This window comes from Narcine bancroftii, chromosome 1 (genome assembly GCF_036971445.1).
Source record: "Narcine bancroftii isolate sNarBan1 chromosome 1, sNarBan1.hap1, whole genome shotgun sequence".
In the NCBI taxonomy this organism is placed as follows: Eukaryota; Metazoa; Chordata; class Chondrichthyes; order Torpediniformes; family Narcinidae; genus Narcine; species Narcine bancroftii.
Genome location: NC_091469.1, coordinates 467,386,241 through 467,412,370, shown reverse-complemented (window position 1 = coordinate 467,412,370; position 26,130 = coordinate 467,386,241). Strand labels below are relative to the sequence as shown.

The 26,130-nt window shown below is 41.7% G+C and overlaps 1 protein-coding gene across 7 annotated transcripts in view; it reads right to left on the bottom strand.

Moving 5' to 3' along the window:
* The window catches only part of LOC138751857 (disco-interacting protein 2 homolog C), a 661,234-nt gene that overhangs the window by 218,387 nt on the left and 416,717 nt on the right, over positions 1 to 26,130 (bottom strand). For 5 of the 7 annotated variants that reach the window (XM_069914709.1, XM_069914705.1, XM_069914708.1 and 2 more), the window contains exons 3-6: positions 21,811 to 21,921; positions 15,550 to 15,675; positions 8,650 to 8,715; positions 7,870 to 8,082 (exon numbers count right to left, since the gene is read on the bottom strand). In XM_069914709.1, coding sequence (XP_069770810.1) covers positions 7,870 to 8,082; positions 8,650 to 8,715; positions 15,550 to 15,675; positions 21,811 to 21,921 — 516 coding nt within the window. The remainder of the gene's footprint in view (positions 1 to 7,869; positions 8,083 to 8,649; positions 8,716 to 15,549; positions 15,676 to 21,810; positions 21,922 to 26,130) is intronic. The other 2 variants (XM_069914706.1, XM_069914711.1) reach the window with 1 other exon arrangement.

The window sequence follows — 26,130 nt, the reverse complement described above, 5'->3', positions numbered from 1 at the left end:
TCTCTCAGCAGGCAGCCAAGCCCCAGGGCCAGGGGTCCCCACAAGCCACCTGCAGTTGTTGGCAGTGTTGGCAAACGGGTTCCTCCTACACCTCTCGTGCTGCTGGCGGGGGCCACCGTAGTTTGCCTTTTCACTGGGGGAAGTGAGCAGCGGAGGCATGGGTCAACTCAGGGAAGGTGCCCGGCGAAGCTGCGGGCCCGCTTCCTGGACAGCCACAGCACCTCCGTGGGCTTCTTGAAGCTGGGTGAGTAGCCAACGACCTGCTCAGCATCCATCGTGGCAATACCGGGCAGACAGCAGGGGATCCCTCCTCCCCGATACCAAGTCGCGCAGCAACAATGATCAGTGTTGGTGTTACTCACCATTATCACCATAATTTCAACTTTGCATGTAAGACCTATGGGATATTTTTGAGCCAATTTTTGGGAATAGAAATGGGTCTTATATGTCGTCAAATACGGTAGCTGGTCATTTGAGGGTGAGAATATAGAGAAAACAATCTTGGTGTTGTTAAATATAATGTTTGAAGGCATGTTTGGCCAGTGAAGATGGGCAAGTCCTCCACTTTGAGAGAAAAGAACAAAAGAAACGAGCTGAACCAGTATCACAGATGGATGACTGATAACAGAGAAATCAAGTTGCCTGAAGCTGTTGAATTCAATATCGAGTCCAGAAGGTGGCTACATGCTCGTCGTTCCCCTGGGCACATTGTAGCCGTCTGGACTCGGTACTGAATTGTACAACTACAGCTAACTTGATTTCTCTGAATCAGTTGCCCATCTGTGATACTGACTCAGCTTGTTTGCTCCCCCCCCCCACCTCCCTCTAGGAATAGAGGGCATTCCCAATCTGACCTGATGGGCAGATCCTCCTGCTCTGCATTTCACAACTCCGACATACTTTTGCCCACAGTCTTTTTATGTTAGAACACTACAGCACAATACAGGTCCTTCAGCCCTCAATGTTGTGCTGACCTACACATTCCTACCAAAACCCTTCTTATCTCATAACCCCATATTTTTCTTTCATCCATGTGTCTATCTAAGAGACTCTTAAATGCCCGTAATGTTTCAGCCTCCCGCCACCACCCCAGACAAGGTATTCCAGGCACTCGCGACTCTCTGTGTGGAAAAAAAAACCTACCCCTGATGTCTCCCCTTAACTTTCCTCCCTTCAATTTGTACAGATGTCCTCTGGTGTTTGCTATACCTCCTGGCATTGGCTGTCTATGTTTTCATCCTCTCATTCATTGGCCAGATAACATTGTTGACAGCTTAACCCCATGGACACCGTGGTTTTATCCCATTTGAGACACCATCCCCACAGCTTTACAAGATTCTTTTGTCTCCTTGATTCTTACAAAGGGTGTCTGAACTGAAAGTTTTACCTGGTTTCTCTTCCCACAGATGCAACCTAGACTGCCGAGTAAATTGTTTTTGATTTTCACACGGTTATCGTAAAACATGCGTGCAGCAGAATATTTGCAGTTTTGGGAAACTTCTGATAAAAGTCAGCATCGAAAGACTGAACTAAAGCCTTATTAATATGAAATATTCATTAATATTTATTCATAAGCCACAGGTGACATCCTGGATGATCAATAGCCACAGTATGAGAAGACGCGGGTGTCTAATATTCTGCCTTAACTTAAGATGAGTCTATCATTCTATGACGAAGAGCACCAGGGATATGCAAAGGAACTACAGGCTGTTGAGCTTTACATGACAGGTTGGAAAATTCTTGCAAGGGATACTGAAAGATGGATTTTTTTGTACTTGGTGGGGTGAGGACTGATTAGGGATTAGTTAGCATAGCTTCTTACACTGACGATAACACTAACATTGGTGGTAAAGTAGATAGTGAACAAGGTTGTCTAAGGTTACATGGAATATAGATCAACTGGGAAAGTAAGAAAATATGGAATTTAATTTGGACGTGAATCGAGGTTAAACATATAGAAAGAATGTCAGGGTCCTGGGGAGCGTTATTTTTTTTGTAATTCTTTATTTATCGCGCTATGAACCATATCAACCAATATATTTACAGATGCATCTCTTTAAATATACACAGTGATATTTTCTCTTTTTTTTCTCCATCCCTCCCTTCCCCCTTCCCACCCCCCTCCAAAAATAGTAAATATTGGACATATAAAATACAATAAAACAATATCTTTATGCAAAAGGAATACAAACAAAAAAGACGTGTCATCCACTTACTCACATTAAATCTGATCGTTTAGGTGGTGGTGGTCCGAGGCCTGCTCTTTCTGTTATGTTCCATATATGGTTACCAGGTTTTTTCAATCTTCGTAACTTTGTCTTTTAAATTATATGTGATTTTTTTTTCCAATGGGATACACTTAAACTTGGTTATATATTCCATTAATGTTTATAGTCATTTAGTCCAATGTGGTCATCTTATATCTTTATTTTCACTTCTTTTCCGCCTCTTCGCCACCTCCATCCCTTTTTTCCATTACTGTTTTTTAAGTTTTCCTTTTTAATCTGAATATATGACAACACTTTTAAGACATGAAATACCCCAACAATCCCCACAAGCAATAACCCTTTAAGCCCAAATGAACCTCCCCTCCTTGGATAGCCTCCTATCCCTTGACAGCAACCACAACTCCTCTTTCCATTCGGTTTGCAAACTTATTTGCAAGCGTCAACCGATTTCACAGAGACCTTATTCTCCCACCCCCAGCACCCCCAAAAGAAAACTATTTTCCTATACTTATAACAAAGCTCTCTCTTTTTTTTCTTCTTCCCCTTCACTTATCCATCTTTAAATCTTTATATATACATTATCTTTTCTTTATATTTTTACATATTTTTGTATATTTTCTTGCTGGTCATCCTTCTTGTCACTCCTCCTCCTCTCTTCTCCTGTCCTGCAAATGTTCAGCAAATTCTTGGGCTTTCTTTGGGTCCGAGAACATTCTATTCCATTCCCCAGGAATGAATACTTTGAGTACCGCTGAATATCTTAATATAAAATTATAACCTTTCTTCCATAAGATTGTTTTCTCTGTGTTGAATTCCTTCCTCTTCTTTAAAAGTTCGAAGCTTATGTCCGGGTAAAAAAATATTTTTCTGTCCCTTATATTCCAATGGCTTATTGTCTTCTCTAACCTTCTTTCTTGCCTGCTCCAGTATGTTTTCTCTTGTCGTATATCTTAGAAATTTTACCAATATGGATCTCGGTTTTTGATATGGTGGTGGTTTCGGTACTAGTGCTCTATGCACCCTTTCGATTTCTATTTCTTCATGTGAGTCTGTCATTCCCAACACCTTCAGAATCCATCCTTTTATAAATTCCTTCATATCTAACCCTTCTTTGCCTTCTTTCAGGCCCACTATTTTTATGCTGTTTCACCTACTGTTGTTTTACAATAGTTCAATTTTTTGAGACAATAAATCTTGTGTCTCTTTAATTTTTTTTTTGCTCTCTTCCAACTTCCCTCTTAAATCATTTATCTCCATTTCTACAGCAGCTTCTCATTCCTCCACATTTTCTACTCTTTTCCCTATTTCAGTCATGACCATCTCTAACCTTTGCATTCTGTCTTCAGCTCTTTTCATTTTTCTTTTGATTGAACTAAATTCTAATGATATCCATTCTTTTAATGACCTCATTTGTTCTTCGAAAAAGGCTTTATCTAAACTTTGTCCTTCTATTTTGCCTTCTTCTTTCCTTTGAAATTCTTGGTCTTCTTCCTCCTCTTCTTCTGTGTCTGTATCTATGTCTGTATCATTTTCTTCGCTTCTCTGTATCTTTGTATCTTCATCCTTCTCTGGTGAGCTGCTTCTGTATCCTTGCTGGGCCTCCAGCTGGTGTGTCTCCTGTTGTTGGGCCTCCCGCTGCAGGCCGACCCGCTGCTGGGTCTCCTGCCGCAGGTTGTCCTCCTATCAGTCGCCCCGTTCCCACTCACCCTCTTCCAGCCCTTCATTCTCTTTCTCACCATTCTTCTTTTCTTTCTTCTTTACTTCCCCCAGCCGAACGCCCTGATTCTGGGCGTCTCTCAGCTGGCCGCTCCTCAGCTGAGTTCCCCTCCCGTCGGCATTAACCTTTTCTTTTACTTGTACACTGCGCCTGCGCACCTCTTCTTGGCTCTGAGAGCCATTCTTGAAGTCCGCCGGTCGGGAGGACACCGCTCCTCTGGGGACTCACCAACACCGGAGATCGGCAGCTCCTCTCCACGGTGGCTCTCTGCTCCGACGTGCAGGTAAGGCCTTCCTCTTTCTTCTCCAGTGATTTTTCATTCTTCCCTTTTCTCTGTTATTCTTACATTTTCTCTTTTGGGGGCCATCTTCTGTCTCTTCTCTGTAACTTTATCTTTCTCTTCCTGTATTTTATGTTTATTGAGCTCTGTTTTTTCACACTTTTTTTTTTCCTCTGGAGAGGGCTGGTTCCACCCGACCAGCCACTACTCCATCACGTGACTCCTCCTGGGGAGCGTTATTGAACAGAGATCTGGGGTCGTATTTCCCTGAAAGAGGTGCCACAGGTAGACAGTGGTGATGGTGATTGACTTCTAATAGCCTGAATGACAGAAACCCCATAGCCTGAATACGCGTGAGATTGTCTGATCTCGGAAGCTAAGCAGGTTCAGGCCTGGTCAGTACTTTGAGGGGAGAAACAGTAGTTGCTGTTGATTGCTGTGAGGAGCGCTGGACAAAGTGATGACTCTCTGTCAGCCTTACGGTAGACAAACTCCAAAGAATTTCATTTATGTTACATTCTAAATGACGTATCACATAACAATAATGGAACCTTGACTTTACCCTTTATCAGCCAGAGCAATGAGTGCAACAAAATGGGATGTGACTTTACAAATGTCCAAAACCACAGTGACGCAGCTCTGGAATATTAGATATGGGTTTGGTCATCACACAACGGAAGGGATGTGATTAAGCGAGGGAGGGGGGCAGAAAATATTCAGAAGTATGTTTCCTGGATTTCAAGGGGTTGAGTTGCAAGGAAAGATTTCATAGATTGGGTGTTTTTTTTTCTGAAGTGAAAGAGACTCAAAGGTGATAACATACAGGAATATAAATATATGAAAAGCATACACAGAGCGAACAGCTGGAGTCTGTTTCCTATTACTGAGATATCTACCGTCTGTTTCCTATTGCTGAGATATCAACCGTCTGTTTCCTATTGCTGAGATATCTACCGCCTGTTTCCTATTGCTGAGATATCTACCGCCTGTTTCCTATTGCTGGGATATCTACCGCATGTTTCCTATTGCTGGGATATCTACCGCCTGTTTCCTATTGCTGGGATATCTACCGCCTGTTTCCTATTGCTGGGATATCTACCGCCTGTTTCCTATTGCTGGGATATCTACCGCCTGTTTCCTATTGCTGGGATATCTACCGCCTGTTTCCTATTGCTGGGATATCTACCGCCTGTTTCCTATTGCTGGGATATCTACCGCCTGTTTCCTATTGCTGGGATATCCACCGCCTGTTTCCTATTGCTGGGATATCCACCGCCTGTTTCCTATTGCTGGGATATCCACCGCCTGTTTCCTATTGCTGGGATATCCACCGCCTGTTTCCTATTGCTGGGATATCCACCGCCTGTTTCCTATTGCTGGGATATCCACCGCCTGTTTCCTATTGCTGGGATATCCACCGCCTGTTTCCTATTGCTGGGATATCCACCGTCTGTTTCCTATTGCTGGGATATCCACCGTCTGTTTCCTATTGCTGGGATATCCACCGTCTGTTTCCTATTGCTGGGATATCCACCGTCTGTTTCCTATTGCTGGGATATCCACCGTCTGTTTCCTATTGCTGGGATATCCACCGTCTGTTTCCTATTGCTGGGATATCCACCGTCTGTTTCCTATTGCTGGGATATCCACCGTCTGTTTCCTATTGCTGGGATATCCACCGTCTGTTTCCTATTGCTGGGATATCCACCGTCTGTTTCCTATTGCTGGGATATCCACCGTCTGTTTCCTATTGCTGGGATATCCACCGTCTGTTTCCTATTGCTGGGATATCCACCGTCTGTTTCCTATTGCTGGGATATCCACCGTCTGTTTCCTATTGCTGGGATACCCACCGTCTGTTTCCTATTGCTGGGATACCTACCGTCTGTTTCCTATTGCTGGGATACCTACCGTCTGTTTCCTATTGCTGGGATACCTACCGTCTGTTTCCTATTGCTGGGATACCTACCGTCTGTTTCCTATTGCTGGGATACCTACCGTCTGTTTCCTATTGCTGGGATACCTACCGTCTGTTTCCTATTGCTGGGATACCTACCGTCTGTTTCCTATTGCTGGGATACCTACCGTCTGTTTCCTATTGCTGAGATATCTACCGTCTGTTTCCTATTGCTGAGATATCTAACACTAGAAAGCAGAGGCTTAAATGAGAGGGAGGATTATCTCAGTGGCAAATGTTCCACACAAAGAATTGCTGGTATCTGGAATGAAGTGGCACAGGAGGTAGAGGCAGCAGGAATAGCAACAACATTTAAGAGGCATCTGGACAGGTTCTTGAATGAGCAAGGCATAGAGAATTAATGCAGGCAAGTGCATTACTAGAGATGGTTATAATGATGGGCACAGATGCGATGGACCCAATGGCCTGTTTCTAAAATGTTCAACTTCAACAATAACATCTTGACAAGTTTTCTCCTCATTTAAATATGCTTAGAAAAGCAGATGAGAGGGGCAAGGTTACTGCCCCCCATCTTGACAATATTATACAGGAGCACAATTGAGGGTGTCCTGTCTGGCTGCACGATATGGTCGCTGTAAAGGATCAGACAGGAAGTCAATAGAGAGAATCATCAAAATGGTCGAGAAGACCTCTGGGGTCTTACTTTCCTCTATTCACAAACATTTACCAGAAGCATTGTTTAAGCAGGTAGGCCCAAAAAATTATAGATGACCCTTTTCATCCAGCTCACAGTATCTCTGACTCACTCCCATCAAGGAGGAGGTACAGGATCATCAAACTCAGGACTGTCAGGCTGGGAAATAGCTTCTTCCTGCAGGTTGTGAGATTGATGGACAGTATCCTGTAACCATGAAAATCATCCTAAAATATTTATATATATTTATTTTAAATTATATCTTTATATGTGATTATTATGTGGTTTGTGCATCATGGTTCAAAGTTGTATATGTACGATCAGACAATAATAAATTTGAACAAGACCATAAGACATAGAAGCAGAAATAGGACATTCCGCCCATCGAGTCTGCCCCACCATTTAGTTAATCATGAGCTGATCCATTTTCCCTCTCAGCCCCACTGTCCAGCCCTCTCTGCATAACCTGGCGAATCAAGAGCCTATCTATCTCTGCCTTAAATGCACTCAGTGATCTTTTTTTTAAATACACCCACAGATTTACTACCCTCTGGCTTTAAAAAAATCCTCAGCACCTCTGTTCTAAATGGCAACCCTTCAATCTAGAAGTTGTGCTCTCTTGACCTAGACTCTCCCCACCATGGGAAACAACCTTTCAATATCTGCTCTGCCCGTGCCATTCCACAGTTGAAATATTTCAGTGAGATCCTCCTCATTCTCCTAAATTCCAATGAATTCAGGCCAAGGGTCGTCAAATGTTTCTCATAATGATAACCCTTTCGCTCCCAAAATAATCCTTGTGAACCTCCTCTGAACTCTCTCCAATGTCAGCACAAGCACATCCCTTCTTAAATGAGAAGCCAAAAACTGCTCAAAATACTCCAAATGAGGTCTCACCAGTGCCTTATAAGGCCTCAACTTGAAAATGTGAACACTTGTTATCCAAGTTGCTTTTGAAAGCTGTGCATTAAATATGGTAGCAAATGGCCTCTATGATTAATAAACAAGGACAGCTAAAGATATTGTACCAACCGATGCGGGTTTGTGTCATGACATCAGCCAGTGCATTCGCAGCACCACTTCCGCCACTCTGTGTGGAAGAGGAAGAGTTGGTGGACGATGTTGTGGAGCCATGGATTGCTCGACTTATCCAGTGCTCCATGTTCAGACTGCCTTGGCTGGAGGATGGAGTTCCTTGGGAGTCACCTTGCCCTGATCCCTCGTCTTCTGACCCTGAAGAGGTATCTAGAGGAAGTTAAAAGAAACATTAATACATTGGGTTAGGTATGTAGACAAAAGAGCCTGCAGATGCCGAAATCTGGAACAAAAAACAGAATGCTGGAAGAACTCAGCAGGTCAATCGGCATCCGTGGAGGCAAAAGGTACAAGTTGATGTTTTGGGTTGCGACCCTGCATCAGGAATGACTGGGACAAGAAAAAAATGCCTATATACAACAGTACAGGGCAGGGGGATGGGAGAGTGGGATACAGATTGATAAGCTGATGGAGAAGGGGGCGATGATCAGAGGGAACCAGATGGTGCGGGGGAGACAGATGCTGATAGCTGGTAGGTGGGATCAATGGGATGATGAGCAGATTGAACCACGTGGGCCAGGGGTGGGGTTGACCAGAGGCTGATAGGTAATATCAGGTGGGACAGGCCGAAAAGAAGATGGAGCCGGAGGGGCTGTCGTGGTGGTGGGGGGGGGGGGGAGGAGAACAAAGGGAGAAGAATACCAGATGGATAGGTGCCTGTGTGTGGGAGGAGAACACCAGGGTGTGGGTTAATTAGTTCCTCTCTAAAGTGCTCACATTTCTTAATCAGTTCAGTATTTAGTCTTCTTGCTCCTCTGATTAATCCTTGAGGGCACTGGATCACTACAAATAAAACCAAATAAGAAATAGTTATAAGAGGTCGTACAGAAACTGGTGTACTGAAACATAGTTTGAACTTTCAAAATGTACTCTCCTTCCAATACTTTCAAAAGTTCCACAGATTTTAGGAACTTAAAAACATTTAGGTTTGGATTATGTTAAACAGAGAAAAAAAATCTATAGCATTAAGAACACAAATATGTTTTTTTTTTCTTGTTATGAGCACTCCAGAGCCAAGGCAAGAAGTGTGTATTTGACTCTCCCCGAATAAGTTTACAAAATCATCTTAGCCTCAATTCATAATCCACACAGGAATTGATGGCAATTACGTTTCCAAGTTTAATCACTGCAGTGAACCGGATCAAATGTAACGCAGTTGTTCCCAGATCTGGTCCTGAAACTGGCTCATTTGAACATGTTGATGGAGACAATTTAGTTTCAAGCAATTTACCATTATAGATCCCATATAAAGTCGTACCTAGTAACTCTGAAGGTGTAATGTTGCTACCCAAGCACAATTTTCCCTACATGCATGGCTGCTCCACGAAAGGTGAGTTTGCTGGATTTATCTTGGACTAAGTTTTTTTAAAATTTATTGTCTCTTTTTAATTCAATTAAATATCATATTGTAGATGATTTTAGTTGTTTGGTGATTTTTCTTTTACAAAGTAGGTGTTCGGCTGCAGCAAGTAAGGATTTCTGAACATTTGTACGATATTTAAATTTTAAATGTAGACGTACAGCACTGTAACAGGCCCAGTCGGCTCTCGGAGTCTGTGCCACCCATTTTACTATACCCCGGTATGTTTTGGAAGGGTGGGAGGAAACCAGAGCCACAGGAGAAAACCCTGTAGAATGCACAAACTCCTTACAGACAGCGTGGGATTCGAACCCAGGTCGAGTCCTGATCGCTGGCGCTGTAAAGGTGTTGCGCTAACCACTACGGCAACCATGCTGCCCATATATAGAAAAATAAACATGATCATTAATGTTCATACAGAAAAGAATGCAGATGACTTGTTAAAATGCAAAACCTACACACTCCATTTCACTTTCCTTTCAGAGGGTTAACATTTCAATTGAAATATCGTAGTTGCTAGAGTCCAAGTTTTCCATAACAACTTCGTTCGGGAGTGATGGAGGAGGAACGCTGGACTCGAAACTCAACCAGCAGCAGATTACAGTATTCCTAAAAGCTTTTCCACAATCTGCAAGATCATCTCCACTAACCTGGCTAAACAAAATTCTCCCACCACTCAAGAAACTTGATATCATCCAGGAAAAAGGTAGCCTACTTGATTGACATCCCAACAACAGCACTGAACTTGCATCCCTCCACCAATGGCAACGTACAGTATCTCCAAAATGTACCTGATGCTCCTCACCCTAGGTCCCCTTCACCACAATGCTCAAACCGAGGCAGCAGGCACAGGGGAAAACATGGAACTCTTTTGACAGAAAATTCTTCTGAAATTCCTTCAGTGGTCTAAATTTTGCAATTCCTGGCCTAACAATATTGTTGGATTACCTTCAAACAAAATACTGCAGTCATTCTGGAAGGTGCCACAATGTCACCTTCTCAAAGGGAAACTAGGCTTGGGCAATAATGTGGAATAGTTCCAGTATTCTATTGTCATTTTAACTATCCTGGATATTGGCCATCAAGCTATGGGTAAAAACGTAGCCAGGTTTAACATTTGCACTTTAATGAAAATGCAACGTTTTCTTCTGTGTACTGATATTCCTAATTCTTGAAAAAACACACAAATGATGGAGAAACTCAGTGGTCACAGTATACCTAAGAGATATGTTGCAAAAGGTAAAGATACATCACCAATGCTTCGGGCTTCTGCTCTCCATCAAGGTGTGGTGGAACTTGAGAGATGTCCCAACAAAAGGGGGAACGCGGGGGGGGGGGGGGTGGTGAAGGTGGAAGATGATAGGTGGGTGGGGGAGGAGTCTAGGCTAGGTGGAGAGAGAAAGAAGGTAGGAACTGGAATGACTAGTTAAAGGGGAGGAGGGGGAAAAAGCAAGCTGATTAGTAGAATGCAGTGAACTCTATGTTCATGCACTGGGATTGGAGGATGCCCAGATAAAAAATGAGGTGGTCAGGGTGGGGTAGTGTGAAAGGCCATGGACAGACATGTGAGCTTGAGAGTGTGACTCAGAATTGAAATGATTGGCTATGAGGAGGTCACTTTTGTTGCAGACAGAGAGGAGATGCTGGGCGAAGCGATCTCCTAATCTGTGCCCCGTCCCTCTGATGTAGAGAAGATCACAGAGGGTGCACCAGATGCAATAAATGAGTTCTTTGGAGGTACAGGTGAAGTGTTGCTTAACCTGAAAGTTCTGTTTGGGATCTCAGATCATGGTGAGGGAGGAGGTGTGGGTGCAGGCATTACACCTCCTACGACCACAGTGGAAGGTGCCAGGAGGGAGCAATGGTTGGGGAGGGAAGAGTGCACAAGGGAGTCATGGAGTGAGTTGTCTCTACGGAAGGCTGAGAGGGGAGAAGAAGGAAAAGTGTGTCTGGTGATGGGGTCCTGTAGTAAGTACCGGAAATTCCAGCGGATAATGTGTTGGATACGGAGGCTGGTGAGGTGCTAGGTGAAGATTATGTATGATTATTGTTTCTTGGGGTGGGGGGGCTAGGGCAGATGAGTGGGGATTGGAGGAGATGTGGGTGAGGGCCATTAGTAGTGGTGGAGGGGAAGCCACTTTTGTGGAAGAAGGTAGATGTTTCAGAAGCTCTGGACTAGAAAACCTCATCTTGGGAGCAGATACTGTAGAGATGGAGAAATTGAAAGAAGGGGATGGAATCCTTGCAGGGGACAGGGTGTGAGGATGTGTAGTCCAGGTAGTTGTGGGAGATAGAGAGTTTGTAATAAATGTCATTGGAGAGTCTGTCTCCTGAAATGGAGACAGAGAGATCCAGAAAAGGAGATCACTTCGCCCAGTACCTCCTCTCCATCCGCAACAAAAGTAACCTTTAGGAGATCACTTCACTCAGCATCTACTCTCCATCCGCAACAAAAGCGACCTCCCTGTAGCCAACCATTTCAATTCTGAGTCACACTCCCTAGCTCACATGTTTGTCCATGGCCTCACACACTACCCCACCCTGACCACCCGCAGATTAGAGGAACAACACTTCATTTTTACTTCTGGGCACTCGCTAACCACCACGCCCCCCCCCCCCCACCCAAACCCAGGGCATGAACATTGAGTTCATTGCATTCTACTAATCAGCTTGCTTTACCCTCCTTTATCCCTTTAAATAGTTATTCCAGTTCCTATTTTCTCTTTTTTCTCTCCACCTAGTCTAGACTCCTCCCTGCATTTTCTGCAGTCCATCCCCCCCCCCCCCACCTATCATCTCCCACCCTCAACATCTCCCCTCCCCCCTTTTATTCAGACATCTCTCTTTTAACCCCACACCTTGATGAAGGGCTCAAGCCCGAAGCGTTGGTGATGTATCTTTGCTACGTAAAGGCACTGTTTGACCTGTTGAGTTTCTTCAGCATTTGTGTATTTTTTCACTTAACCATGGTGCCAACAGAATCCTGTGTTTTATCCTCCTAATTCTTGAAGCAATTGAGGAGGTGCATGAAGGCAGAGATCCCATCTGTTCAGTGATGAACAGCAGCTGGTTAAACCAGTGGAGGCAGAACCAACCCTGACCCTAATCTTTCGCACCTTATCAGCAACAATATGTTTTTAGCAAGTGGCTGTCGTGTCATGGATATCAAGAATAATCAACTGGATTGCTGAAGAATAATGGGAACCAATACTTTAGTCACTCAACATCCACTAGTAAAGCAAACCTCGTAACTCCATGTAAAAACTGGAAATATAATTTAAGATGGGATACTTCTTTCGGGTTTTACGAACTGTTTGTGGTCTTATCAGTAAAGGAACTTGTACCACATCCCCAGGATGAACTAAAGTGCTTCTCAATCAACCATTCGGAAATTTGGTCGCTGCTGAAAGAAAAATTATTGTGCGTTGCAAAATTTACACACTGATAAGCTCTTTACATGTAAATGGATGTATTACTGGATATTTAGTGTCTTGTTGTGTTGGTTGAACTCATAGCCGGAGGGTGAGAAGAACTTCCTGTTCTTCTTTCATGATGTGAGTCACACAGGCAGATTGTGGCTTATTGAAAAAATGCATCATCATCTGTTACTTCCTCCATGGCCAATATTGCATCCTTCATTTCATTAAAGTCTTTGTTTAACATGGCAGTGTTTCAATGCTGTTAGACCTGATTCTTAGCACTGGTTCATGTGACTCATTTTTTGAAACATCAAAATCGGGAACTTGCATTAGGCTAATTCCTGTGATGAGAACATTGGTTCATCATGAACAGATAAAGAAGTGGGACTTTAGATGGGAGGTGATCTTATTGAATTGAATTGTTTATTTTCATGCATACATGATACAATGATAAGCTTTGTGTTGTGTGCTATCCAGACAAATCAATCAAGCACTATGGGAACAGGAATGAACAGATGATAAAAATGTTTCCACAAATGGAAGGGCCATGAATGAGTTAAAAGAGAATGCTCATTTAAAATTTGGAATTTCTTCTGGCAGACCATGGTGAATCTCCAGAATTCACTGCAATGGGGAGGTGAATCTTTCGAGGTGGTAAATTTTTTTTTTCCAAAGACCATGTGGACTATTTTGGAAGGTGAGGTGGGAGGAATGGGAGAGGTTAGAAACTCAACAGGATAAATACAGAGAGATTGCAAGGACCCAAAGGATTGCTCACGGGGATTTGAAAGCAGCTTCAGGCAGTGTGAGACTTCTTTCATATTAAGATTTTTCATAACTCGCTAAACTCCAGCAGGCCTCCATAAGGTTGGAAAACGGCCAATGTGACTCCTTTGTTCAAAAAGAAAGGCAGAAGGCAGGGAACTCCAGTCAAGGAAGTGCAATAGAGGCAAGATGCTGGAGAAAATAATCAAAGAGAAAAGGTGGGGTTTTTTTTTTCTTCTTGCACAAATTGAGAAGCTCCTGATCTCCTGGAATTTGGTAGAAACATTAAATAAGGTGGTTTTCCATTCTGTTCGGCACCCCAGTGCTTTGGCTGTATGTCAGCCGTGGGCACACAGTGGTGATGGTGATCTGCATTGAACTTCCAGCAAACATAGACTGGAATGTGTCACTGGAACATCAGCACCTGGAGAAGTCCAAATTATGACCGGCGCTAATATTTGGCCATCACTGGGATGAGAAAATTGCACACTATATTACGGACCTCATTTGTTATTGGTCACAGTCAATTAAGTATTTTGCTTTACTCATGACTGAAAGAAACTATAACATAATTTTAAGATTAATCTGTGCCCAAGGTTAGGAAGTCTAATTGCTGTAACATTTCTTCTCCAAGCCACTCAACTTTATTTTATCAGCTAATGAATGAGTAATGACATAATCTAATTGCCTTTGTTTCTTTCTTTTGCACTTTTGGAGTGTGATGGATGTTCTTAGAACATTTTAATTAAGAAATCTTACAATGTTACAAGCATTGCTACAATGTAGGGTATCAGCTTCTATTCTGCAACTATATATGGTGGGTCCCTTGAGATATCTAGGACCAGGATGGACCACAGTTTAGCGTGTTTATCTCAAACTATCTGCAGATATTATTATACTAAATAATGGAATTGTTGATGAATTAATTTCAATCAATTTGTCTTCAATGATGGTCAACTTTGAGCATGTCTCTTCTTCCTCCTAAGTATGTAACTATTGTTACAATTCCAGAGGACCCCAAAACCCAGCAGCAATAGATATTCACCAAGACAAATGGTTACTTAAACAAAAGTTGCTTTTAATTATCTTTAAACATGAAAACAGGATCAAACTCTAACTTATTACTATTAACTTACTTAACCCCCTTCTAATTCTAAGCGCATGAGTAGGTAATGTGTGAGTAAGTTTAGAAAAGTTCTTTAATTCATAGTCCAATCTCACTTCTCATTCCTCCAAGTTCACTGGTTGCAGGCAATTAATACTGTGAACAGAATTTAACAGGCTTTGGTGTTTGAAAGGTAAATGGTTACCACTCAGGAAGGTCCTTGTCGGTTTTCAGAGAGAGATTTGTTGTTCGTTGGACACAAACTAATCCCTTTTAATCAGCCACATCAGTATCTTGTCAAAGATACCCCACTCCCATGCTCCCATTCTGACATGTCTGTCCATGGCCTCATGTACTGCCCCACCAAGACCACCCATAAATTGGAGGAGCAACATTTGATTTCCCGTCTGAACACTCTTCAACCTGATGGCATTAACAACAACCTTTCTGGTTTCTGCTAACCTACTCTCCATCCTTCCTCCCTTCCCTTTCTACTTTCCTCCAGCTCTCCACCCCTTTCCCTTCCATTCACAGAGCTTTCCATTGTTTGATGGTGTGCCCTCCCTTGCTTATCCACCTATTTATTATTACCTCTTGCCTTTGGGATGTGCTCTTCCCCTGCCCCTCCCCCACCATTTTGTTCGGGCGCCTGCCTATGTTTGATGAAGGGCTCAAACCTGAAACATTGGTTATGCATCTTTATCTTTGCAAAATATAAAGGACATTGTTTGACCTACTGAGTTTCTCCAGCATTGTGTTTTTGCTTCAACCATGGTGTCTGCAGACTTTTGCCACTCTTGTTTTACCTTTGCCACTCTTTAAAATAAGAGTATTAATCACCTTTCTAGTCTTCAAACACTCTTCCAATAATAAGTGATTTCTAGGAGATAATTTTACTAAATATTCTAAAGGTAGGAACCACAAAAATCTGAATCATAATTCAATGTATTAAAAATATCTTGCTTTACCTGGAGGTGTGTAGGCATCCATTGATGTTTGCACCACCAATGAGCGTCGTTTCGATGGCATGGGAACAGCCATTTTTCTCTCTTTGTGTTTGGCAAGAGCAGCTTGAACTGCCTCTGTATGCACGTCTGCAAAAAGAAGGGTACGTTCATGAAAACTGACTAATAACTAAATTTACGTAACATCTACTTTTGAACCAAAATCAGACGCTAAAGGCATGCAGCTCATTTATAAATTGTTAGAGCAACATCATGTAATTAAGTAGTCTTCATGCAGTCAGATTCCAATGTGCTAGTGGAGTTTAAACGATTACATTAAAAAAAATTGTCACTTTATCCTGAAGATGCAGATACTCTTGCTTTTTTTTTGTTATGTATTCCTTTTTTTTTAAACTTTATTTAAAATTTTATGACATGAATAAAATAAAAATTACATTTAAAGAAATAATAAAAAATAAAATAATAAAAAATAGAATACTACATCATTAAACTACACAAATTAACCCCCCCAATAATTATAACACAACATTAATCGTCTAATTTAAAATTAGGCAGATACTCTTGCTGACAAAGACAGGCGTGAGGCAAACCTTCCCTTTCATTCCATCATTGTTTAATTATTTTTCCATTTATGGATAGGAAAGGTTCAGAGGGATATGGGCCAAACATGGGTTGGGATGGGCAAGATGGACTGAAGGGCCTGTTTCCACGTTGTAAAATTCTATGATTATATTACATGCCTAGTCATACAGTATTTGAAAGTGGCACAATAACACTAAATTTTATTTAGTGACAGATGCAGTGTTTTTGCAAAACTGATCCGAAGCTTTAGTTGCAACCTTCAACTCCAGCAGGTTCTCCAGGTTGTGATGTAATTTGGGACTCAATGTTGTTTGTACCACTCACCGAGTCCACCTTCACCAACCAAAACCTAAAAGGCAGCCCATTAGCCCAGTCCCATTACTGGCTTATACTTGGTAATGAACCATTACTGGCTTATACTTCCCAAGAAAATTAAAAAGCAAAAGGAAAGCATCCAAGGGCAGCAAGGCCAGCACAGTTAGTGTAGCGGCTACTGCAATAGTGTCAGAGTGCCAGCAACCAGGTTCGAATCTGGTGCTGTCTGCAACGAGTTTGTACGTTCTCCCTGTCTGCGTGGGTTTCCTCTGGGTGCTTCGGTTTTCTCCCACCCTTCAAAATATGTAGGGTTATTTTGGTTAATTGGTGTATTTTGGCAGTACAGGCTCATAGGCCGGAAGGGCCTGTAAACGTGCTGGTGTCTAAATTTTAAAAATTTGGAAAGTGCTTTTTGTCGCAACTCAGGGATATTACCCCAATGCTGCACACTATCTTTTTCATCGCTGACAAAGTTTTTATCCCCATCGTTCAAGAGGATTTTGCTTTCTCAACTCAGATCAATAAAAAGATGTTCAATTCACAGTCTGAGGATTTAAGTTTAAGCCCCAAACAATTGACCCCATGGGAGAGTGCAATTGTGATCAGCTTATTGAATATTAATAATATTTGTAAAATAATGAACCATCTCCATTTACCAAAGGCGAGGATTGATAGCATATCAATCTACATTTTTTCCCTCCACTTGCAATATTTCAGTCAAAATGATATTTATTTTCCTATTTTCTATGCGGAGAGTGTGCACGTCACTGGAAATGTCAATATTTATTGCCCATTCCTAACTGGCGTGAACTGAAGAAAAGCAGTCACAGTTTGACCTGTAGAGGATGTAACATCTACTTCTTTCCCCCCCTGCAATCATTGGAATCAAAAGCCCCTTTTATACTGCAAAGCTGAGCTATTCCCGTGGATATGACCTGTCTCAGGAAGCTGGTTTGCATGTTCATAGAGAACTGAAAGAGCCAATTCCATAAGTCAAGTATGCTCCACCTCTGAGACTAGATTCCCCCAATCCACCTTGCGATTCTTTTACACATAGCTCGAAAGGCAGATAAAACCCAGCTTTCAAGCTCTGTGTAAAAGGGGCTAAAGATGCCCTCCAAGTGAAACAGAATTCACTTGCACTTTTGCCGATCTATTTTGCTGCATTCAGTGTTAATAATGGGGTCTCCTCCACATTAGAGAAATGAAAGGCGAATTAGTGGTGGAATATGTGCTGACTCAACTGCATCACAGTCTGGTATGGGGACACCAATACCCCCGAGTGCAAAGCCCGATAAAAGATAGTGGACGCAGCCCAGGACATCACAGGAAAAGCTCTCCCCACTATCGAGAACATCCACAGGGAACACTACCGTCAGAGAGCAGCAGCCGTCATCACACCACCCAGTATATGCTCAGTTCTCGCTGCTACCATCGGGAAAGATTCACACCATCAGGTTCAGGAACAGCTGCTACCCCTCCACCATCAGACTCCTCAATGACAAACTCAATCATGGGCTCGTTTAAGGACTCTTACTTTATTGATTTTTTTCCCTCTATATTGCAGTTTGTTTACATTTCTTTATTTATTTACATGTGTATGATAAGTACAGTTTTTTTTGCATGCCAAGAAGTGATAATTCTGACTTGACCTCAGGAAAGAGTGTCGTAGGATTGTATACAATGTCACGTATGTACTCTTGCAACACATCAAGTCAAACTGCAAGAGTGACTGAGCAACTGTTTTTCATTAATTTCCAGTTCACCTTTCCTGTTCCACTAACGTCGGCTAATTGAGCCCAAGGTGACTTCATGGAACAGTATCTCATCTTTCAACTTGCCACATTACAGACCTCAGGATTCACTGACAACAACAAATTCAGATAATTAGTTCTGTAGAAAGGTTACCGACTGTTTCTTCACAGATGCCGCCTGACCTTAATTTTTATTTCAGATTTCCAGCTACAGTCTCCTGTATTTCACTGTTGTGACCATTTTCACTCACTCATTCCTTTCTCCTCATTTATCTCCTACTTACACCTCCTCCAAATGGACTAGTTGTTATGAACAAGTCTTCACCATTGCCACTTGTATCATTCAGTATCACAGGTTTTTTTTGCTCTCTCTACTTCCCCTTTGAACATCGAAGAGTACAGCCCAGGAACAATTCTTTTTACCCATGAAGTCTGCACTGATCACGATCCCATCTATATTCCCCTATTCCCTGCCTGTTCACGTGGCGGAATAAATGCCACTTGAATGCTGCAATCTCCTGGCATCACTTCTCCCGGCAGCACGTTCCAGGCACCTAGCACTCTCTGTACTAAAACGTGCCACATAAAACCTTTCCTGGGAGATATTCGATCAGAAAAAAAGCAGTTTCCAAACTTTGCAAATATCTCCCATTTCCAATTCTCCAAAATACGCCCACTTCTTTGAAGCTCTTCTGCCTTGGTTGCAACAATAACATACCATCTGCATCAACACTTTTTTGCAAACTTTGGCTTCTAGAAAAAATACCTCAAGAAAATCTGCAGATGCTGAGGTTAAGTTCAATATATAAAAGATTTGCATTCAGCCTGTACAGTTTTTCCTGTTAAAAAGAACCTTGATCATTTTAATGGAAGCTTTTATGTCTACATGATGTCTGTATATTTTTCTTGTATTGCTAAGGCCAGTATTGTTCATGACACCCCTGTGTTCAAGCAAGCTTTCATTTGTTAACACGTTTCTGGCTTTTTAAATTCTTTTGCTTCAGGAATTAATCATTCATAATAACTTTATTGATGTGTTAGTCTGTACTCTGTTCTTGTATTGTTGAAAGATTATGTACCCTTATGCCTCCTACCAATAGTTGCACCCTCATTTGTCACTGCTGAGGTTAATTTACCAATGGCATGCCCTTCCGAAATTCCTTCTCATCTTTCCCTTTTGTTTCTCAACTGTCCCTGTCCTAATTAACGTATATACTCGTGTAAAAGTCTAGTTCTGTGGACCATTTTTAATATTAAATTTATGGGGTCAACAATTACATGGGTTACTACTTTTGACTGTGGTAAGCATCTGCGTCGTCCGAGGCAGCGGGAGTTCCGATAGGTGGGTGGCTGAGGCATGAGACTGCATTGTAGGAGCTGGGTGATCTGGCCTGCGGGCAGTCAGGGCCAAGGTGAGAAATTAAAATATCAGATTTTTGGGCCCAAAATAAGAGGGGGGGGGGGGGACTTTCACAGGGTTTTGAGTTTTTCTTCAAATATTTGTGGTATACACACCAGTTTGTTGGTATTGCAATTTGAAATAGTGAATTTGATTTCTGAGCCTGCATTATATGAGTAAATTCTAAACAATGTGGTGATCCCAGCATCATAATTCTTTGCAACGTTAACTCAAGGAATGAGCTTTAATTCCTCCACTTGTGTTTTTTGTTCCGTAGTCAAGTTCGTAAACATTTCAATAGAGTGAAATATCAGATTTTTTTTGTACGTTGAACATTATTTTTATAAATGCTGATGTTCAAAGGGGTCTGGGTGTCCTTGTGCACAAATCACAGGAAACTAAAATGCAAGTACAGCAGGCATTCAGGAAGCAAATGGAATTGCTGTTCAATGCAAAAGGATTTCAGTGCACGAGGTAAGGTCTTCAAACACAAGACTGAGACCCTACCTGGGGCTCTGCAGACAATTTTGGTTTCCTTGACTGAAAATAATATACTTGCCACTGAGGGAGCCCAGCGCTGATTCACTAGATTGGTTCATGAGCAGATATTGAAGAGACTAGGCCTGGATTCTCTGAGTTTGATTGCAAAGAATGAGAAGCAATCTCACTGAAACTTGCAAAATGTTCTCAGGGCTTAACAAGGCAGATGGTTCCTGCAGCTGAGGAGTTTTGGACCAGACGATGCCATCTCACACTAAGGAGCAGGCACATGGGACAGGGCAGGAAAATAAATGTCTGAGGTGGAAGATCAGCTCAATCCCATTGGATGGTATTCACATTTGAGGACCCACTGGCCTTCGACTGCTTCTCCTTACAGCCTATTCCTCAGTTAGTTGTCCCATGATATAAGTTAGCTCATTATATCTATAATTAACTGATTTTTAATTAATAACTTTTCCATAAAAAGAGAGGCACAAGGTAAGCAGAAACAATAATTTACATAACATTTAAACATATAAAAAGCATTCCTCACAGTCAAAAATTATAGGATTCAGATCTGCACTAACGAGATATGGTCGTACTTTTGCTTTACTTGCAATAAAATTTTCAGATGAATTATACCATTAGAATGTGTTCCTTTCTCATGGGAATGCTAAATGCGAAACATAATTTGGTCAAGCACACTACAGTTTGTGCGGAGCACTAATTATTGCAAGGGTCCAATCGTCATCAAGTTGTTTCTAAATCACAAGTCCTAATTAGGAAACATGTATAAGGCATCCTTTGTTGCAATGTTTCTATGAAGCCATCCTTCATGCTCAACCATTTTTATTCGGTGTTTAATTGCAATATTAATGATGTGGTAGTAAATGAAGAAGTAATGAACTACGAAAAATCCCAATTCAATCGAGGTGAGAAAAACAACCTGAGGGATGACATCAGTCACGGCAGAAAAGCTCAGGAAAGAGACCCCAAGGAAAGAAAAGTGTTTAGAAGGCCCCAGTGTTTAAGCTCCAATGTGGAGTAAGTGAGTGGTGACTGGGACGCATGGTGATATAGAGAAGAAAGACATGCAGAATTTCAGTACTTCTAACATAAATTAAGGGAAACATACAGTTAATGAAGATTACCATAAAATGTATCTTTGACATGATAATTTGTCGTACATGTGATTTGGCTGCAATGCTTTAATATTTGATGTCACTATTAACGCTGTCAGAATTTCTGAAGCTTGAATTGGATCATTTGTTTTAATAAGCAAATAGTTTTTGCAAGTTGTGAAAGCATAAGACAATAACACTGTGCACTGGCATTTTGAAAACAAGTAAATGGATTTATTGCCAGAGCATCAGTGCTCATGAGCAGTTAATGCTGGCTAAAAGGCAAATATTTTGGAGGAAGCACATTGTGGTGAAGGTTGGGAGGGAAGCAAGAATCGCTTCTACAAGTTAAAGAACAATTATAATAATCCAATGATATTTGGACAGATATATGGATAAGAAGGGTTTGTAAGGACGTGAGACAAGTCCAGAATGCCATCCTGGTTGACATGGATGAGTTGGGCTGAAGGGCCTGTTCCGTGCTGTATGACTCAAGACTCGATGACAGCCCTGACAAATCTGGCTGATTCCACAAGTGTAAAGGAAATATTCAGAAGGAAGTATAAAACTGGTCGCTCATGCAGGAAGAGAGATGGTTGCACTGATTGCTGACCTGATCGGTACCGCTCATCTCGTGATCCTGATGACCGACGCCGGTGGTATCTGGAGGAGGAGGATGGTGTGACGGGTGTTCGTCGTTCTTGTGGCAGGGATGCCTCCACTCCTGTTAAAATAGAAAATCCACAGTCACTACTGTTCAATTTTTACCCATGCAATTTTCAGTTCAATCCTCATTAAAATTAGACGGATGGACATGAGTTCTACATTTTCAAGAACATCTAAAGTCGAGCAGCAGCTTCCTCACAATAAGAGACAGTGAATCATTCAGGCCCAAAATGTCGACTGCCTTTTAGTTCCCATGGATGCTGCTTGATTGGCCTGCTGAGTTTTGCAGTACATTTGTGGTTTGCATTAGACCCAAGCATCTGCAGATTCTCTCTTAAATCAAACAATTAAATTATTCAAAATATTCATACACTTTCATATCTTTCCATGTATATGTGATTATTATGTACTGTGTATTATGTATTTACATGTGTACATCTTGATGTGGAAGAATATTTTGTTTGATTGTACAGTTACATGATAATAAACTTGAACTTGATTTGGCAGTTTTCTGACAAAGGGTTCAGGCCCATAACATCAACTGCTGCTTGACCTGCAGAGTTTCTCCAACACTTTTGCTGAAGATCTTCTTGTTTAACAACAGTTGACACTGCACCCCTGGTAGACCTGGTGTTGATACATCAGGGCAACTGAGCAGCTTCCTGCAGGGCCAGCATTCAAATATTCCAAAGATGGACCTTGGATAATGCTAGAGTTCTGCCAGTCTATTTACAATAACCTTAACAGGACACAGCAGCTTCAAGCAAGAGCTTTTATTCCAACTCATTGTTCAAAACATTGGTTAGACCGCACTTTAAATATTGTGTGCAGAGCTGGTCGCCACATTACAGAAAGGATGGGGTAGCAATGGAGAGAGTAGAAAAGAGATTCAACAGGATGTTGCTTGAAATGGAGAGCTGAAAGGAAGGAAGGCTGGAAGAAGAGATTGAGTAAGCTAGGTTTAATTTCACTGATGTGCAGGAGGCTGAGGGGTGACTTTATGAAGGTTTATAAAATCAAGATGAGTACAAATAGAATAGAGAGAATCTTTCTCCCGGAGCAGGGCAGTTTAGACTAGAGGTCAGGCTTCTGGTGAGAGAGGAAGTATTTCGTGGTGAATGTTTGGAACTAGCTGCCAGAGGTATAGTTAAGGCAGATACTATTACAACATTTAAAAAGCATTTGGACAGATGCTTAGCTAGCAAATAAATAGAGGTATACAAATCTAATGAGGGCAAATGGGGTTAGTGTAGAACACAGTTGGCATGGATGTGGTGGGCTGTACATACATCTGATTCATTGTCATTAAGCTGAAAAAGGTGCAGAAGAGGTTTATAAAAGGATTGGCAAGCCTGAGTCATAAGTTGTTCCTGGAGCTTTTCTCCCTGGAGTGTGGGAAGCTGAGGGGGGAACCTATAGAGTTTTTTTTAAATCATGAGGGACATAGAGAACCTAAATAGTCATCATCCCTCTCCTGGACTAGAGGAGTCTAAAATTAGAGGGTGTGGATTTGAGGAGTGAAGGAAAAGATTTAAAAGAGGAGCACCTTTTCGCACAGAGGCTGAGTTGCCAGAGGAAGTGGGAGATGCAGATACAACTGTAGTATTTAAAAGACATTTAAACAGGTGGTTTAAGCTTAGAGGAACATGGGCTGAAGGCAGGCAATGGGACTAGCTTGGTTTGCATGGATAAATTGGGCCAAAGGGTCTGTTTCCATGTTGTAAAACTCCATGACTTTAAGACTATAAATAGGACTAACATCAGTAGGCAACTTGGGGGGGGTCAGTCTGTTTCCATTGCTGTAGAATTGAATGACTCCATAACACAAACAGAAAGATGACATAATTGGCCTCCAAATCTTGTTTCTTATTTACATGACAATATACAAATAGCTCACACTGCAGAAAGAGTTTTGAGAGTTACACTGAATCATCACAGATTCAGTCTTTAATCTCAATTGTGTACTTGATTTTGATGTATTCCTTGCCGGAACTGGATAACTTACTACCTCTTAACTCACTCTTGCTGTTTGATTTGTAACTCTGCACTGATGCCAGGAATGGATACATCATACATTACCTCAGACTCTACAGGGATGACTCTTACTGTAAACAATACACTGTGACAGACAATTCTGACATAACTCTGGATCTAAACTCAATCCCTTTACTAATTACTTCACTGAGCTCCCATTAATGAATCTCATGGGTCTGATGACTAACTCCAGCACTCAGCTAAAAATGTTTCTCTCTTCTTGGTGGGACACCACTCATACAAAGACCCACATGTCAGATTTCAATCAAGTTTGTGTATGCCCTCATGAGATCCCTTTGTGACTAAAATCAACAGGGACTTGTTGGAATGGCTGGCTTAGCTATTTCCATGGTCAGGATGGTACCTTTGGTGAAATCACTCCGCATTTCTGGCAATGGATATAACTTCCTCCAAATCTTTATCATTTCTTCACCAATGTATCCAAAATCAGGAGCAGGCCACTCTGTCCCTCAAGACTGGTCCACTATTTATGCCTGATCGAACAGTAATCTTCATATAAGAGTCCTGTCCCCAAGCAGTAACCTTTCATTGCCTTGTTTATCTCATTCACTTCTGCCTTAAAAATGTTGAAAGATGGCTTCCGCTGCTGCTGGAGAAAGAGAGTTCTGGAGATCAACTATACTACATCTCTACCATATACAAGTGAAATCTTATTTTTAAAAAGTGACCCTTAATTCCAAACTCTTCCACAAGTTTAATCATCCCCTCCAGGCCCATCCTGTATAAACACCTCAGAATTTTATTTGTTGCATCTTGTCTCTTCTCAATTTACCAACACAAACCTCTGGTAATTCTTTTTCATATTCATGGTTCTACGTGTTCAACATGTGACTCATCTTCAGTTCTTTTTCTGACAACACAAGGAATGACGACTCCATGCTCTCATTGTAAACATCCTCGGGGAATTGATAATGCCAACAGGCTATCAGAGAATAGTTTTTTAAAATGCACACAATGCTCCAAATGCGGTCTAACTTGTGGTATACAACATTAAGCCATGATTCTTATATTCTCCCCATCCACATGCCTTTTTCTTCAGTTCATCAACCTGTGTTGCCACTTTGGAATAATCATGAATGTGAATCTCTAGACCTCTCTGTTCATCAACATTCCATAGTGCCCTAACATTTATCATTTACAATTGGGAAATAGTGTTTTCTGCCAAGTCATTAAAATACACTTGTGGTGGAACGCGGTACTGCAGGCATGACCTCACTCAACTAGGGAGGTTGGGCTGCCTTCTGTCCCTGTAAGATCCCTAATAAAGGCTGAGAGCCCTAATCAACTCCTTCATAGCTGCCTTGGACGTGAACTAGCAACATGTAGAGGCATGCCACAGTTTTCTGATTAATAAAGCCTTTGACTACTTGCTTTGTGTCTGCGGGTGGTCATTGATTGTGCCACAAAACCATAAATACTTAAGATTGGGCACTCATTCCCAATACAGTCAACTATTTAGAGTTTGCCAAATAGAAAGTGACACAAATTTATGTGCAAGTTTTGTTTTTGTTCTGCCTCAACTATTCTGACAGATTATGGTGTATTTTATATTGTTTGTGTATTTTATATTTATTTTATATGTTTTAAAGGAGATAAATTGTGGTGTGTTTTTTTTAGTGTAGGTCACACTTTAGAACAGATCTCATTTAAAATGCTGGAGCTCTGCTCAAGCCAGACATTCCGGCTCCAAGTGCTTTTGCAAAAGCTTTGGGGAGTGCTTATAGAGACTTCACTCATGATTGTTGTTTTGAAAAGCAATAGATTAAAGAACTTGGAGAATTAGGTTCAGATCCAAAGGCTGTCTGAGTGCAGTTTGCTGTTCAAAGAGGGTCATGTGGTTTTGCAATCACAGAGAGTCAAACAGGCTTTTCTCTGGAAAAGAGAGAGAGAGAGAGAGAGAGAGAAAAGAGAGAGAATTCAGTTCTGGAGTTCTACAGTCCTAGAGTTCAGCAGCAACAGCTGGGACTGGAACAGGACAAGCTGGCAAGCTTGTGGAAAAACCCCATTTTGAAGACAGGTTGTGAGTGCTTAGTTCAGCCTGGTCAATGCCCTTGTGGTCTATACAAGAGAAGAAGACTGGCTGCGTAATGTTTCACTTGAAATAATCAAAACAAAAAGGAACACTGTGGTGACCTGAAAGAAAGAGGTTATCATCTGGAAAACCCTGATGGGGCAAGTTTCTTTGGCAAGACATTGATGTGGCTGATTAGAA